Genomic DNA, 17,944 nt, shown 5'->3' on the forward strand with positions numbered 1-17,944 from the left:
TAGACTCAATTAGAGAGGAAAACGCCATTTACGGTCCGGACTGGATCTTGATAGCCTAATATAATAATAATATTGTGTGAATTTTATATACGTGATATTTTTTTGCAATAAATTCTTTACAGTAATTTAATAAGGATGCTTATTAGCATCAAAATTTAAATCGATTATCGATTTAATCAATTATTGATTGTGAATTTACTGTTTCAACTAGAAGTTGTGTTTTAGAAACCGACAAAAAATCGATTTACTGAGTTTGGAAAAAGTATATAAAATTCATACACAGTCATACAATATTAGTATTAAGCTACCAAGATCCAATCTAACCATAAAGCGTTTTTCTCTTTAATTTTATATCAAAACGATCGCGTGTTTCACTTATTTGATTAATAATAATAAAAATATTCCGCAAGACAAATTTTGTACAATTTAACTACATTATGTAATATATATTTTATTAAGATGTGGATTTTATAAAAATTTCGTTCCGGCAGACAGGAGAGAGCTAATCAGACTCAGCATTCAACCTGTTGAAACATATAACATTTTATTGACTTAATCAAATATACAATTTGATTATCTCTTTTGTGGGCAAGTGTTCTACAATTTTGTTTGATCAGCGCGCGCACTCGCGAGATCGCGCGATCAACCGCGACCTCGATTGATCGACGGCGCCGAATTGTCAGCAACCGGCGTGAAGGTAACCGCGCTTTCGCGCTCGCGAGGTTGGCCATCGTATGAACTTGCCGATGTCGCCGACGCGCACTTGCGGATTCGTGGATTTCGTGGCATCGAAAAAAGCGCGTCGTGCACCGTGCACGTGCCACGTAGTACGGGACATGACGGCGTTCGCCGATTGAATTAGATCGTCGATCATTCACCGATACGATCCCACCGAGGTAATTGGGGACCTGACGATCGTCGCGGACGAGAGCCGTGACCGTGAGCCGTCGTCGCGCGACCGCCGACCACCGACCGGCCGTCGCCGTCGCCGTCGCCACCGGGCGCCGTATCCTGCATACGTGGCAGCGGCCGCGCGCCAATCGGATACGCCGGCGGCCGATAGGCGTGGCTTGCGGCGCCTAGTACAGCTCGCTCCACGTCCGGCCGCCATAGTGCTTCGGGGAATCGAGCCGCGCGCGTGCGATTCCTGCTCCGTCGCGCTCGCTTTTTCCTCTCCGGTCTCCCTCTCTCTTTCTATCACTCGGCCGTCTCGTCTCGTCTACGCGACACCCAGCCGTGCTGTCCGCAGCGAGGAGCACGCCGATCCCGCGACGAAATCCTGGTCCGCGACCCCTTTCGCCGCGTCCGTCGCAGCACCGCGTCTTGGGAATCAACGAGGATAAACACCCTCGGTAAGTGGTCGCGTCGGCGTGCGCGCGAGACTCTCGCCGGGGGAGAGAGAGAGAGAGAGAGAGAGAGAGAGAGTAACGGCGTGCCGGTCGCCCCGTAACACCGTTAAACGTGCCACCGACGCACCGAATTTCGCCGGTCAGTTGTCACCAGTCGTCACGTCGTCAGTCCCCCGCGACGATGTCGATGACCCGCGCCCCGTAAATCCATATGCCGTTCCGCCAAATCATCGGCCGCGGTATCGCGGCTCCCGGATTTACTCCGCGCGCGCCCGTTCAACTGTGATTTGTTTCACTCCGCTCTCGCTCGGCCTGCACACGTATACACGTTCCACCGTTATCTGGGATGCCCCACTGGGGTGTCTCAAGGACAAAGTCCCCGAGCGTCCTCGCGACCGGTCCGCTTTGCTTTCCACTAAAAAAAATTCAACGTGGAGCGTCGTTACATTAACGATTTCTGGATTTTTCTCTCTCGATTTCTTATATACTCCTCTTATTTACCGTAACCGAACAAGAGATAGTTTTTTCCATGACCGGATAGTGTTTTTTTTTATCTTCTGATTCGTTGATACAGATAAGAAAATATTGTGAAAAAGAAATTTTTCTACGTCTGTCACAACCGATGACTGAGGATTGTAATTTATCTTATGTGACAGGTTGATGCTTATAGTATAGATAATTTTCTTACAGATAAAACAACCAAAGATGGATGTTCAGACGGGACTTGTGTACGTCGGCATTGTTGTCATCTCCGCTGCGGCCATCGCCTTCATCTTGATGTTTGGTACGAGAGAGAAATCTTACGAAGAAGCAATCGCCGAGCAGAGAAAGCTTCCTGATGATCTGCTGTCGAGTATGTCGATTAATTTATGCAATTTTGCCTGTAGAGTCAAATTTTCGCTTTGACGAGTCACTTTAACCTGTGATATAATCTGTAATATAATCATTTTGATGTATATAAAATTATTTGGTACAGAATAGAAGTTAGAAATGTTTAGTATGTATATAAATAAAGAAATACGTAAAAGTCAAATACAAGTTAATACAATGTCAAATATTGAGGAAAATATTTATGTATTATGGTATCCTTTAACAGATTTTTTGTTCCATTTACAGATAAAAAGGATAAAAATAAAGAAAAAAAGCACAAGAATAAGGCAGGAAAGAAGGTGAAAGAGAAGAAAGAGGAGAAAGATGATAAGGAGGATAAAGATGAGAGATCGGATCATGTACAATTTGAAGAAACTCCCCAAATATTGCCTCCTGAGCCTCCAGTACAGGTAAACTTAAAGCTTGTTTATTTATTCTTGTTATTCACTAAAAAGCCTGTGCAATTATTCCATAAAAATCGAACAAGATGTATTGTAAACTTTTCGATTTAATATGCGAAATAGAGCGCTAGTACAACTCTGATTATAGGATGGATATACATAGGACTTAAGTATTTAAGTATTTGAAAAGGCTAGAATCTATCAAAAAAAAATACCAAGCAGGTGCCCTAATAGGGCTATTATCGATGGACTCTTTCTATCACGGTTGTCAATCTTCAAATATTAACAATGTAGAATGATGAGACAAAAGAAGGTAGCAATAACGTTTATCAATTTTCTAACATGAAATAAGAGAAGCGCGATCGCGGTCATCCTCCTTGGTCATCGATCGATTAATATTTACCCGCTTTTTGTACCACACAAACGCGTCATAATTATAATTGCCTGCTTAAAATTAAAGTGGAGCTTAAAATAAAATAGGGTTGTATATAAAGCTGTCTTTGAAGCATTTTAAGATTTGAACGTTTTTATATTTTCATGCATGAAATACAGTAACCTAGATGACATACAATATGGTATATCATTACATCTACCTAGCAGAGAAAAGACTTGTGAACAGGGAGCTTCCATTTTTTATTCCATTTTTTTCTTCTATTGTCATATAATCCACGAGGCAATTGTTATAGTTGTTATTTGACATTTATCTTGAACACTTCAACCTTTACGTTATTCCCAAAAAACTTATTTGATAATAATTTTTCTGGATAATAGAATATATATATATATTTATGTACAAGCGTATAATACTAGATAAATTAATTATAAGCAAATTTTCATGTTGTTCATTATCATGTTCATACATGTTATTTATAAGAATATCCTTTTTTATTCAATAATTTTCAACACTCGTGAATTATAACTTACATTATATGCATTTATATAATAATGGGCATTTCCACCGAATAACTTACAGCAAATGAATCCTCATATGAAGATATATTTCCGAAAATATATATTAATAATAATAAAATCCGTTTCTCATTCATGATGATTTATCTGAGAACGTGCAAAGATATTTTAGGAAGATTTATATAAATTTCACTTGACTGCTCTATTTTTGCAGAGAAAATTGTAATACGGCAGAACTAATGTCAATTCCAACATTTCACATACTGAAGTCGCTTTCGATTGCTGTTTTCATTTGTTAATTTTCATTAACCACAATTTACAAGTAATTTCTGTTTTGTAAGATATGTTTTTAGTAGGCTTATTATCTTATGTTTTATATTATAGTATTGCTTTAAATGAAAATCGAAGCTTATTAATTTTCAACAACTTAATGTAACGCAAATAAATGATGTCTTGGTAAGTTATAAAAATATTAAATCTTTAATTAAGTAAGAGGTTATTACATCAAATTGTATATGAGCAAAAGATTATTGGTCTTACAAGTAAGAACATATCGTTATTTGGAAAGAATTAACACACACATACGCAGGTGAATTGAGATATTAAATAAATATGTTTAAGAATGTGATTTTGATTGAGAGCCCGAGTTGATTATTTCTTGCATACGTGTCCCATTGATAAGTAAATCTGAAAGTTCAAGATTATTTTCTAAAAATAACTTCACACATCATACATATGCAGCAGCATTTTAATGATACTGCTTTAGTCTCGACTACCTTATCACCTAGATTACAAAAGAGCCAGGCACGAAGAATGTTACTAATGTGAGAAAATTGGGCATTTCTACAAATCTGTAGCAAACTTTAATTGTGTATAAAACAGAATATATTTTTTTTAATATTTTGTAATTTTACAAGCTGCTTTGAATCATAAAGAAAATACTGCAAAAGCATTAACAGCAATAAACTTGTAAATTCCAGGTTTATATGCTCAACAAGAAGACAAAATAAATATAAGGTGAAAAGCGACTTAAATTGCTAACTAATAATTTATTACTGAATATTATTAAATATTCAAATAAGAATATAAGCTGTTTTCGGTCTAAGCTTAGATCTTAGGCAGCTCAATATTTATTTCCGTGTATATGTATTATTATAATACATAGACGTCCAATTTATTACTGCGCTGAGGTAATATTTTTCGCAATAAATTTTTCACAGTTTTTAGGTAATCTCTTTTTTAGATATGGATTAAATCGCGTTGATTTAATTCCGGGGAGGGAAGGGTTTTTAATGTTCCAACGATAGCTGTGTTTCAAGTCCGACTGTGTTCGGCGCGCAGTAATAAGTTGGAATATATACGTATATGTATTATGATAATATTGTACATATACACGGAAATTAATATTGAGCTGCCTAAGATCTAAGCTTAGACCGAAAACGGCTTATATTCTTATTTGATTGTGTATCATAGCGGTCTTGTTTTCTCTTATTAATTATTAATTATTACTATTAAATATTTTTCACATTTAAGATTAAAGATATTAAAATAAAAAAAATTTGACGTAATTAATTATCTCAATTAAACATAAAATTATTATATGAAGCATAATACCATGATATAATATGATTTATTATTTATTATATATGTGCCCATTGTTATATGATGTAACATGGATTTTCGAGCATGCTACTTGATATTTTTTGACACTGCCTCCTTGATCAAATAATATGGGAACATTATACATCTGCATTAAACTCTTAGGAGAGTAACAAAGGCAATAAGAAGAAAGGAAAACTTGAAAAGATAAAGCCAATCCTCGTAAATAAAGACGAGCCATCAGTCATTGTGACTGAATTAAATCCCTCGCAATCTTCCTTGGCAGAGGCTAACCATTTTGATCTTATTCATCCAAAGGATGACCTTGAACTCGTGCGGAGTCATAGTGTGAGTGATTGCCATTTGCAAAATATCTTGCACCACTTGCATATTTCCTGGATATTGCATGTCTTTCTGCTTTATTTTTTAGTTTAATAGACGAAAGTATAATATCATGTCGAGCAAGGTAACTTCTTAAAATATTGATTAAAATTGTTTTTAAGATTATTATCATATCTGCTATTGTGCTGTTTACTTCCTTCACTGCTTAATTCCCTTTACTCCTATCATTTAGAAAAATTAACACGTGCATGAAAGGATGTTTATATTTATTAAACATTCATCAAACATTCTTGACTAACAGAAATCATATTGACTTACGGAACATTAATAGTTGCACAAGTAAAGATTAATGTTTGAGATGAATATGATCTTTATATTGCCATTAGATTATAATTAACGTGGATACTAATATTTTATGAAAAAATTTTATTTTATTATTTTACTCGATTTAAATGTAATAGTATAGTAACAATGTGTGTCTGTAACATATACATATAATAGAGGGAGAATCTTCAGCAGATTACTGAGACTGTGGAGAAAGTCAACAAGTCACCAAAGGATACTCCAACCAAATCGAAGAAAAATAATAAGGATGCTGTAAAGAAGAAAGATGAAAATAGTAAAGATGAGAAACAGGACGCTAATACTTACACTAATGCATCATCTGCTAATAAGGAAGCTATGAAAGAAATAAGGGAGCAGCAGAAGGAAACACCAGTAAAGGAAGTAAAGGAAGTTGTCAAGGAGGTAGTCCAACAATTACCAAATAGGGAACCCAAAAAGACGAAAAAAAAGAATGACATTTTATCCCAGATCGGTAAGTCATTATTTGTAAAAGGATATAATTTACTTATTCGTGAGTTCAATAGCAAATGACAAAAGCGTGAATCTAGCGCTCAAAGATGATACAAATCTGTGTGTGTTTCTTACAGAGAGCAAATCAATATTTCTAACCTGTCATGACATTCTATAGCCCGCAATTTAATTGATTGGAAATACGACCTCATTTCTCTCTGTACTGTAACCTATCAGTTTTCATCTTTACAACTTATACTGAAAGATTTAATAATATATATTTACACAAATTTGTATCTTTATTATTTTTTGAATATATTTTCATTATTTTCTAACTATTTTCTATACTGTAAATATGTTATAGTAATATTTAAATAAATTAACAGAATTCAATACAGTTATACAATAATGAGTTTAAGATTGCTGTAGAGAATTGGTCGATAATACATTAGTTGATAATATATATTAGTTTTCAATACAATTTTCTCTAAAAATAAATTATTTTATACCGTAATGCAAGTTAAAAAGGCTAATAAAAGTCCGAGTAAGTTATGTGAATTATCTGACCAAAGCAAAGTCAAGCAAATTCCTTTGAAGTGCTTTGGAATGTGGTTGAGGTAGGATCACTTCCCCCTCCACACACATACATACACACATACAAAGGTCAATGTCCGTGCACTTAGTACCGGTAGCCCTGCAGTACGAGCAATAATTTCCTCATTGTATTTCTGAACAATTGTGATAATTTGTAAAGATTATTTTAGTGTTGAAGTAAACATAAACATAAAAATTATATTTAAAAAGTGTGTTTATATGTTTTTATATTAATTGATATTTTAATAACTTATCAATTTTATCAGTTTTAATATATAATAATATAGAATTTTTTATTATAAAAATTTCAGTATTTAATTTTAATGTTTGATATTTTTAACAATTTTTTTTTTAGATGGGGATGCCGTTAATGTTGAATTATTGATGCTATGTATTCAGAAAGCAGAGCTTAGTCGATCTGAAATACAGATCCTCACGAATCAACTCTTGAATAAACAGCAAGACAATCCGTCGTTGGAGCATTCCGAGTGGACAGAAGGTCGCGCCGACCCCGTTATTAAGTTGAAAAAACAATTAGCGGAAAAAGAGAAAGCATTAGTCGACGAGCATGAAGCGAGCGTGGCCGTTCAAAACAAGTTGAAGGATTTGCGATCTGAATTTAATTCAGATAGATCTAGACTGTTGGCAAACATTCGACAACTTGAGGAATCATTGAACGCCAAAATCACGGAGACTCAGACATTGCATACCCGAATGCAACATATTTTAGAAAGTCACGTTGCAGAGAAGCAAGGTTTTGCTAGGCAAATTGAACAACTACAGGCCAAAGTAAATGAGGATGCTGCTATTATTCACAAATTGCAAGAAGATCAAGGACAGACTCAGGGCCACTTGCAGCAGGAGTTGATGGCGCAGCGAAAGCAAATGGAAGTGCAATTCGCTCAGATGCGCGATAATGAGAATGCATTGAAATCGCAATTGGCCCAGAAACATGTGGAGATGCAGGATCTGCAGAATGAGCTTGCAGCGACCTGTGAGAGCAGCACCGCAGAGATAGATATGTTACGTCAGCAATTAGGGATAATGCAAGGTCAATTGATGCATTCGGAAGGACAATTACAGCATTTCAAGGAAGCAAACGATCGACTACAAGATGTTGCTAGGCAACTTGAGGTGAGAACCATAATCCCTTGTTGTTCTTAAGTAATCTTAGCTTTTTTTCCAGTATTGAGTGTTTTCTTGGTAATTTATAGGAATCTCATCGTGCGCACACCGATTTAGATCATAGATTGAAAAACGCACATCGCCATGAACAAGAATTGCAGAAACAAGTAAACTCACTGCAGGCTGAATTAAATCATACGAAAAATGAAGCCAATGAAACGTCTACCTTAAAGGTGGAACTTAGCAAGGCTCAAACAGAACTAATGAAATTAAAATCAGAGCTGTCAGCCACGATGAATGAAGCTGAATCAGAAGCGGCCGAAATTAGAGCCCTAACAAATGCATTGAGTACCAAGGAAGACGAACTAAAGAGATCGCAGGATAAATTTTATGCCATACAGAACGATTTGCAACAATCCAGCATGCAAGTCACACGTATGGAATCTGAATTAAATTCCGTACAAAAGAAGTTGGATATGCTAAAGACTGATTTTGAAAGGACGGAATGTAGTTTGAAAGAGGCAAAAAACGATGCGAACCAGTATCAAAACAAGCTATACACACTACAGGAAAAGTTAGCAGATTCACAGATGGAATTAGGTACGGCTCGTAATCAGATTAGGGACTCCAATGCAATGACAAGTGAAATAAAGGCGTTACAAACCGAAATAAATAGACTACAGAACAATGAGAAAAAGGCGGGAGATGAGCATCTCCGAATTGTGAAACTGGAAGAAGAAAACGATAGACTGCGTACTGAGGTATTATTTAGTCATCTTTAGTTTGGATTTTTCTAACAATTGTATATTGTATGGTAGAAAAAATTACTAACGTTAGTATCCAAGACATTACATATAAAATATAGATTTTAAAGATTTTAAAAAATATGTTTTATGTATGTGCAGCTTGCGAATGCTATAGAGAAACAAAAAGAGCTTCAACAACAGCACGAAGAGAAGAAAGTCCATACGGATGTAGTATTAGCCACTACTACTGAACCCCAACATGCCAATTTGTATGTATATATGTATAAAATTATAAAAAATCTATTTAGCATAGTATGTATTATTAACAACTTTTTCGTTGTATATTGCTATATTTAACTTAAAAATTAATTCCCGTGATATTTATTCTCTAAAAATTTAGAGAGGAAAAGGCTCTACTAGAAAAATTAACAGCTGAGTTAACGCACAAGGAAGAGGAGTTTAATAAGATAGATGAACGGTTACATGTACTAGAAAGTGATGCAGACAAACATCAATGTTTTATCAGGCAACTAGAAGAAGCTTTGGAGGCCCAAAAATCTAAAAATAATGTAAGTTCTTTGCATATTAATCTAAAATAGTTTTTGTTTGATTTTATAAAATATATTTGTTACATGTTTGAATCTAATTTTTCTATATAACATTAATGTATATCTTTACTTTCATTACTATACAAATTTTCTCTTTTCATATAATTGAAATGATCTAATTCTTTGTTATGCTGCTTATAAACAAGTTATAATCTATTATAATAATGTAGAAAATTTATTTTTCTAACTTTTCTACATTTCGGCTTTTCTATACCACAGGAGCTACGCACAAAGAATTGGAAAGTAATGGAAGCTCTTTCTGCTGCTGAGTTGCGTGCCAAGTCCAATGATGAGAGAGGTGTTAAAGTAAGCTTCTTTGCTATAATTCTCAATTAATATTATTCTTGAAATATCTTATTGAAATATGTTCCTGAAACGAGTTAGTATTATCATTTCATATTCCTTCATTCATGATCTTTAATTTTCCAATTATCCTCTTATAAAATTAAGCATATGTTGTACGAGAATCATGATCAAGTTCGAAACCTGTTGCTTTTGGAGCACATCACACATTATTTGTTAAATAGTAGAAATTTAACGAAAAACTAACAGCATATATTGTGATACACTAAGATTTAATTACATTATTATTATTTCTCCTGAATTATTTTAATTGCGATTATTGAATATTAAAATATGTTATGTATTAAATATAAATATTTGATTGATATTAGAAAATTAACATTTTTTAATAAATATTTTTTATATGATATAGTTTTTATAACATTGCTTATGTTTCTTTAATCAGGAGGCAACACAAAAAATTAAAGAAGAACAAGAAGAAATAACTAAGGCACTTCTACAAAGGATATTCCCCGAGATTAAAGTGTCCGAGAAAGCACATGAACAATGGCTCAAATCTTTTGAAGATAAAATATCTACTATTCTAAATGAATTAAAACAGAAAAACACGGATCAGATAAATCCAGATTTGGAGAGACAGAACAAAAATCTGCAAGGCATGGTTTCACATTATAAACGGATTATCTACGATACAGTGAGTATTTCATTGAATTTGGTAATACCTTATTACAAAAACATAACTTCTTTATTTAAATCTTTTTTTTTCAGGAAGGTATGCTTAATAGACTACAAAGTTATATAGAATCCGAGGAAGCAAAATGGCAATCGCAACTTCGGCAAAGGGAGAATGAAGTGGCGAACCTTAGAGTAGAACTTAATGATATGCAAGCGAAATTAATCTCAAATGAAGAGGTAAAGATTATAGAAATATTTATTTTGAAAACAGAGATCTTTCAACTGAGACATTAAGATATATTTTTTGTCTTATACTACGATCCTTCTTCTAGTTCAAACAGAGGGTAAAAGAATTGGAAGATCGTGCAGAGCAGAATCGTACTGAAATATTACTTAAAGCACAGAGAGCCACATCTTGTGGAGATGGCAACGAGCTTGTCACTTTAGAACAATTACAAGAGGTAGATCTCACTGTTTTAATTCTGTATTGGAATACATATATGTGATAAAGAATACTGATGCTGACCTATTTTTTCTTATTGTTATTTCAGGAAAAGGCTCGATTATCGCAAGAATTGGAAGTAGAATGCAATAAGAGGGCGACGTTGGATGCCGAAGTTACAAAATTGCGTTCCCTTGTTGAAACTAGTGAGGCGAGTTTAGTATACGAAAAAAATCTTGTCACACAGCTTCAACAAGAAGTGTCTCAACTCAAGGTACTTTTTTAATATAGCTCTTTGTAGCGATATATATTTAAAATCAAATGGGAAAATATAAAAAGATATTGCTTTATCAATTCCAGAACGAAATTTGTGGCGGCTGTAGCAGCTCAGAGCAGTCTATGCTAAACGGTCCCCCCACATCGGATTCTCTTCAGTCCGAGGTTAGTATCTGTTAATAAGTGTTTATTTAATTCTTATTTATACGGTGTGCCTTCTCTATCGGAAATACTGCATAGCTTTTGCTATCTTAATAACATAAAGTTCTGTATTATAAAATCATTAGATATTGTATAATGCTGCAAAACACTGATATGATACTTCACTAATCATGAAAGATCTGCCAATAATTACTAATAAGTTATCGCCTGATTGTGATTTACTGTTTTTTTTGTATATATAATAACTGAATGATCAAGCAGTTGCGCATATAAATGTTGTTACAAAATTGATAATTCTCTTGACAGTATAAAAGCACGGTAAATCGTGTTTTAATCCTATATTACTATATTTTAATTCTTAATGTAACAACTGAGTTTGTGAACAGAGAAAAAGATATAATAAATTAAAAAATAATTTTTTAATTTATCTTAAATTTTATATCAATCGTAAGACTAAGAAATTTAAATTTATCTTAAAAGCTATTTTTGTAATTTATGTATAGAACATTATTCACTATATAATATTGAGTTATTAATTTCTATAACATCATCTATATATCGCAAAAAATTAATATCTTTCATGTGTTACATAACAGTAGGTAAAATGATTTTTAAATTGAACAATTGCTCTCTAAAAAATTGTGAAATTGCATTATATATAATATATTATTATAAATAATTATTATATACAATGTATATAAGTATTGAAGAAAGCAACACTACTACATCAATAATTATTGAAAATTTTGGAATACAATCATGCAACGGAATCGCAGAGTGTACGTGACAAATACTCAGTTGCAGATTTGAAAGATATTTGTAGATATCATGTTGAAAGCATTGATATAATCGTCATCAGATTGAATTATATTCCAGCTGCAATCTTCATATTACATACTGCAGCCATTTAATCGACACAGTGATTAATTTGCTGATATTTCTAAAGTATATTATTAGGAAGGAACATTACTCTCTCTAATATATTTAAAAAATTCTGTCTCATTTTTTGAAAAGTATCGAAATATATTTTAATTGTATCCGTACTAGCAATTTGATTACTGTGTTTCAAGATTACAAGATTGTTGGATAATTTATTGGAACGGCAATTTTGCACATTTTTACCGGAGCATTATATTCACCATTATATGGAAAAATGCGATTCAATAAATTGCCGTTTCCATAATTGATTTCTTTAAACGGTCAGATAATAATATATCTGGAATACAGCCTCCTCTAGCGTCTCAGGCTCTGATAGCTGCGTTAGAAAATACTCTGCTCAAGAATACAGAGTTTGCAAACTGTTCCATTACCAAACCTGTTAATTTGGTCAGTCAATCTGAACAAGAAATTGAGAACAACTCCCTTACTACAAAATACTCCTCCAAATCTTGTCATATGACCGATCACAACACACAGGCTAATTGGAACTCAATGATTGGCCAGCAACACAAAAAGCACAAGAAAAAGCGGAAGGTAAACTTATAAGTCTGAAACAGAAAAAAAGTGTTACTGGCTCAATTGCTGTAATAGGTGCACTTCAGTTGATTATCGAAATGTGAAACATATTTATTAGGACTCAATATTACAAAGAATATTATAATTCCTATATGTGACTTATGCGTATTTTACAATATCTTAAAAGACGACCTATGTATTACTTCAATGAACGAAATTTAGTATTAAAGATTTGTTTTAATTTTAAAGTACATATTTCGTATTTTATCTATCTAACTTATATCTGAATTATATTAATTGTGACACGAACGCTTATGTTTATCTTTTGATACGATACATTGAAATACGACAGGAGTATAGAGAAATTAACTGAACAGAGCAACAAAATATAACTTTAAAGAACGTACTTTTTACCATAACCGTCTTTTGCGAAATGCATATACTTTTTAGCTTTGATAGATATTCTTTGTGATAATACTGAGTCCTCCGTTATTATTTCTTTGCTACTATTAAAGCAATATATTATTTTTGGTAGCTTGTATCTTGAAGCAGTACTTTATGGCGTAGTTTGATTTTGTATCCAACATATTACTCTATTATTGTGGCTATCAGTAAGGAAACGTGTCCGTACATTTAAGTGGCATGTGATATAGCACAGTAAAATTAGATAAAAATTGATTTTGTAAACTTTGCACTTTATAGATTAATTTTTTCATATGGATAACATGTCATAGAATAACACGCGTTGTAATACTGTTATAAACATATATTTTTCGCACAAATATCACGAGATTCATATTTACATAGACATACTAGTGCTACGTTTTAGCATCATTTTGTCCAAGTGAATTTAATTTTTCGCTTTACACAAAAATATCATTCTTTCGGCGTCCCTAGATATAGATGGTATTTTTATTTTGCAATCAATTAGGTACAATTTGCACTATAAACATGAAAACGATGCGTCATAAAACAAAACTACGAACGTATTGATATCATATTATATATTTGCAGCATTTTTCCACATTATATATCTAAAACCATATCTAAAATTTATAATATTTATGCACATTGGCAGAAGTGCTTAGTTTGATACAATCTCTTTAGATTTTAAGCGACGAAAACATAATTTCTAATTGTAACATGATAATGCTAAGTCGCATAGGATTAAGTTTTAGCTGACTAACTAGCTGATGGGAGGACATTCTCATCCTTCTTAAATCTGGTAGTGAGCCAAATTGGAAGTCTTGTTTGTACCAGTAATCTTTGTCCCAGTGTTTGTCCATTATAAAGTTTTGACATGTGTAAATGTTGTCAAAACGACCACGGGTCATCACAGTTGTGCGATTTATAAGAAAAAAAAATAGCTTTGTTGTTCAAATGCTTGCTCTGTGATCAATAACGATTTTACTGTTTTGATTGTTTCGACAGTCCACTAAGAAAACCATGGCAAAACGGCGCAGATTCGCAGGTATGCAAATCTAAAGATGAGATACTGAAATGTTTCCTCCTAGCCTTTCGGAAAATTCTAATAGTAGAATTACCGCTAGCAATTCATGTGTCAAGTCTTATCATGTATAATTTATTTTACAGATAATTAGTTTCATTACACACATTATATTGTGGCATTAAACTTTTACATTCATATTTATAAATGCACTATTTTCAATTTTTGTATTTGCATAATTTTTTTTCTTTTACCTCATAAAATGCAGCAAGAAATTTCTGAGAATTTGAAATGGAGCTAATCGTTATCATTAACCATACTGGCGTACTAGTTATTGTACTAGTTATTAGGAAAGATTAGATATTCTGAGTATTGTTATTTAAAAAATGGAAATGTTACGTTCAGAATTATATAAACTTGTTAAATTCATTTTTTTTCATACAAGTAAATGTAAGAAGTGACTGATTATACAAGCAAATAATTTCATAAATCATAAATATTCTAAAACTTATATGAATGAAATGGAAATATATCCCGAACAGTATGCTATTTATTCAAAGACAAGGAAAGACATGATAGAACAAATCTACATAATACATATTACAAAACTTCATTTAATATGTCACACAGTAAACGTAGGCCATATTAATAGTACTGTTAATCTATGTTTATTATTTGGAACATATTACTTAGAGCAAACCTTTTTCGATGTTTGATGTTGGTGTGAGAAGTGTTAGACATCATGTTTGATATATTATAAGATAAAACTTAATTACAATTATTGTTGTAATTATAATTAGTTTTTATATTTGAATTTGTTCTATTTATGAGATTTAAAATTCTAATCTTGTAAATATATGTGATTGTTTAAAACTGTATAAAATATCGTATAAATTAAATAATTTATATGATATTTTATATTTTTTAAATGGTATTATTAGTTTGTAAAATTTTATACTATATCCACATACGCGTTATGTATGGATATGTTCCAAAAACATGCACAGTGGCTATTGTTGGCTTTATATTTTATTTTGTGACTATATATTATTGCGAATATATTTTGCATCTTGTATCCCGGCACAATATATGGCTAGAAAAATAATTTCTCTTCCCATCTTTAACGCCTGACCGATTACGCGCGAAACTGGCTGTTAAATCCATTATATGTGTATAATGTAAATATTAATGTCTGAACAAGGTAAATATTTGAGACACGTTGCTTTTGCAAAAGGATATAAAATTTATATGACTACATTGATTAGTATGTAGAGAAATATATATGTAAATTTAGAAAAATAATGACTAATGTACGTGAAATAGATATCCAGAAATGTATATAGTTACACACAAGAAAATTCTTATCAGCACAAACACTGGGGTAAAGGATACACTGCGCGAGAAAAATATTTATTAAACCTATTAATCTCTGTAACAATTCATAATTATTTTTTATAACGATATTTAACATGATTTCTCATTGCTGTCATACATTATCCATTATTTTCTTTTTTTTAATGGATTTTGCGAGCTTAAGATATTAATATAATGATGTGATAGCATTAAAGGCTACAGTAAACGTTCGCCTTAATGTTTCATATATGTATGTTTTATACGTTGTTTTCCAATTGAAATATTTTTCGTCGCTTAATTGCAATAATACTTCTTGATAAATAAAAAAATTAATATGTGGAATGCTACTAACAATGATGATAACAATGTTGAATATGTATATGTTAATCTAAAATATCTGATTTAACCGATATAGATAATGTAGAGACTAACATCTTAATAATTTATCTTATTTTTTGCTTCTTTTAATTATTACCTTGTGAGTGTGCTATATATGTATATATTGCTCGTAAACTGCTATTTAACATAAAATAAACTTTCTGTTATTTATTTATTGCTCTAATAAGTATTTTTCTTTGTAATTGCTTTTTAGAATAAGGTGATGGAATTTTCTATTATTTATCTAATTATAATGTATTATTATTATAAGTAGATAAATAAATCGCTTTTTTTAGCTTAAGGCTTAAGTTAATGGGTTTTGGGTATATATATGCTTTATAATTATTAATTTTGATTGTTAAATGCATGGTTAAAAAGCATGTATTTTTGTTCAGTTGTGCATCAGATTTAAAAGAATGAAAGATAACGCAACAATTTTAGTAGACTAAGTATGTAATATATTCCTTACTAATAATTCACATTATTATGCGCTATCTTTCACAGATTTCAAATTGTTCTTCCCAATTGCTTTATTAGACAGATATTCAAATTTTTGGAGATTTAATTGATACGCAATATTTTGTTATAACTTATTATCTATGATATTCGTCTATTACACGCAATACACGGAAGAATAAATTATGTAGGTTATGTAGAGAGTGTGTTGTTTTATATATTTTAATATATTACCAACAATTATACCAATGCATTTTATTCATTTTATTAATGTGATCTTTCAGGGTGGTTCAGGAAAAAAATAACTTCGAAAAATAAACTACGCTAGTGCAGTGCGAATACTGGTGGTTAAAAACGTGGGATGCGCAAATGCAAAAAAACGGACGCAGCATTGCTATATAGGTATAAATAGCATACTTTGCTACTCAGAAGACTAATATAAAGTGAAAATATTAAGGATAATGTTTATTGTAAAAAAATATCATATTTTATTATGTGGAGAAAATATAAATAATTAAACTCGTAGCGATTAAATGGAAAATCTTGAAATATTTGCGTATGTGATGGTTATATAATTTATATAATTATAAATAGCTATACACGATGTAAAGGTTATCACGAAATTGTGCATTATGAATTACCGATATTAATTGTTTATAGGATCTATGAGTTATAACAATTTATAAATTTTAATTCTGTTATGAGACGTATAGGAACATAACATTTGAGGGATGTGTTCTTGTAACGCAAAAAAATTGTATAATTAATTAATTAATTAATGGATTCCATGACTTCATGATTCATTATTAATAATGATATTGATTCTGATATTATTTCTGAGTCACACTGTTACCAGTGTTTAACATCTTTTTTTTATTATTAGACGCATGGACCAGAAATTATATATATATAAATATACTATATATGCATAATATGATATAAAGTATATACGGCATTTTTTGTTATCGATAGCGAACACAATACACCAAATTTGTAAAACTAAACGCGATCTTCATGTTGTTCCATTGTATACAAGTTCAAATTTGTTATTCGTTTTACGTGCAATAATGAAGTAAGTCGAGAGTTTGAACGAGCCAGTCTTATATATATACAAATGTTAACTGAAATTAATTGCGCCCAACGATTGTAAAGCAAGTACTTGCATACATAAGACGGATTTTCACATAGTTCATATAGACTTTTATTATCAGATCTAAGAACATGTTTAACAGTTTAACAGAACATGTTTAAAGTTCAAGTTTATCGAACAATTTTAAGGGCATTTAAAAGAAACTAATGCTTGCAATTATTTATATTCATATTTAATTACGCTTCAAACAGACGTTTATTAGTTGGACAAGCCAAAATGTTCCGCGTTGTTATTGGAGTAGCTATATACTCTAGTAAAAAGCTCCTTCAAATCTGATTTTTTTTTTAAATATTTGCATGAATATTTAAAAGTACTGTGTTAGACATTAATAGTACACTTAAAGAGTTCTTTATTCACCTATGTAATCGATTGGTTGCATAAAAAGAATAGGGTTATTGTACTGAGTTTTGTAAGAGGCATGTATGTTTAGTACACTGCGTACTTATTTACCGTTTTGTATCTAGAAAACATATTCATAGTTAATAAAAGTTTACTGTTTTACTTGATGC

At 31.9% G+C, this 17,944-nt stretch overlaps 1 protein-coding gene across 12 annotated transcripts; it reads left to right on the forward strand.

Moving 5' to 3' along the window:
* Positions 1-742: 742 nt before the first annotated feature.
* On the forward strand, positions 743-17,941 carry LOC139777869 (uncharacterized). Of its 12 annotated transcripts, none has more exons than XM_071715522.1 (18): positions 743-896; positions 2,040-2,202; positions 2,466-2,629; positions 5,294-5,476; positions 5,559-5,594; positions 5,987-6,287; positions 7,215-7,993; positions 8,074-8,745; positions 8,890-8,999; positions 9,131-9,299; positions 9,558-9,644; positions 10,087-10,335; positions 10,410-10,553; positions 10,649-10,777; positions 10,868-11,032; positions 11,119-11,199; positions 12,424-12,669; positions 16,570-17,941. In XM_071715522.1, exons 2-18 carry the CDS (start codon positions 2,055-2,057, stop codon positions 16,588-16,590), a joined length of 3,684 nt encoding a protein of 1,227 aa, XP_071571623.1. In that variant the 5' UTR covers positions 743-896; positions 2,040-2,054; the 3' UTR covers positions 16,591-17,941. The 12 variants fall into 12 exon arrangements, with proteins under 12 accessions (XP_071571623.1, XP_071571621.1, XP_071571629.1 ...); XM_071715520.1 differs by lacking the exon at positions 743-896 and adding an exon at positions 1,091-1,488; XM_071715528.1 differs by lacking the exons at positions 743-896; positions 12,424-12,669 and adding exons at positions 1,091-1,488; positions 14,083-14,122.
* The last annotated feature ends 3 nt before the right edge of the window (positions 17,942-17,944 follow it).

The sequence above is a fragment of the Temnothorax nylanderi genome, unplaced genomic scaffold (assembly GCF_030848795.1).
Source record: "Temnothorax nylanderi isolate EJ_2023f unplaced genomic scaffold, tnyl_v1.0 TNYL_tig0167_pilon, whole genome shotgun sequence".
Lineage (NCBI taxonomy): Eukaryota > Metazoa > Arthropoda > Insecta > Hymenoptera > Formicidae > Temnothorax > Temnothorax nylanderi.

Excerpts from the sequence above, each read along its gene's own strand:
- LOC139777869 (XM_071715522.1), top strand. The coding sequence starts at position 2,055 with ATGGATGTTCAGACGGGACTTGTGTACGTCGGCATTGTTGTCATCTCC. Across the intron at positions 6,288-7,214 it reads TGACATTTTATCCCAGATCG|ATGGGGATGCCGTTAATGTT; the intron begins GTAAGTCATTAT and ends TTTTTTTTTTAG. Across the intron at positions 8,746-8,889 it reads ACGATAGACTGCGTACTGAG|CTTGCGAATGCTATAGAGAA; the intron begins GTATTATTTAGT and ends ATGTATGTGCAG.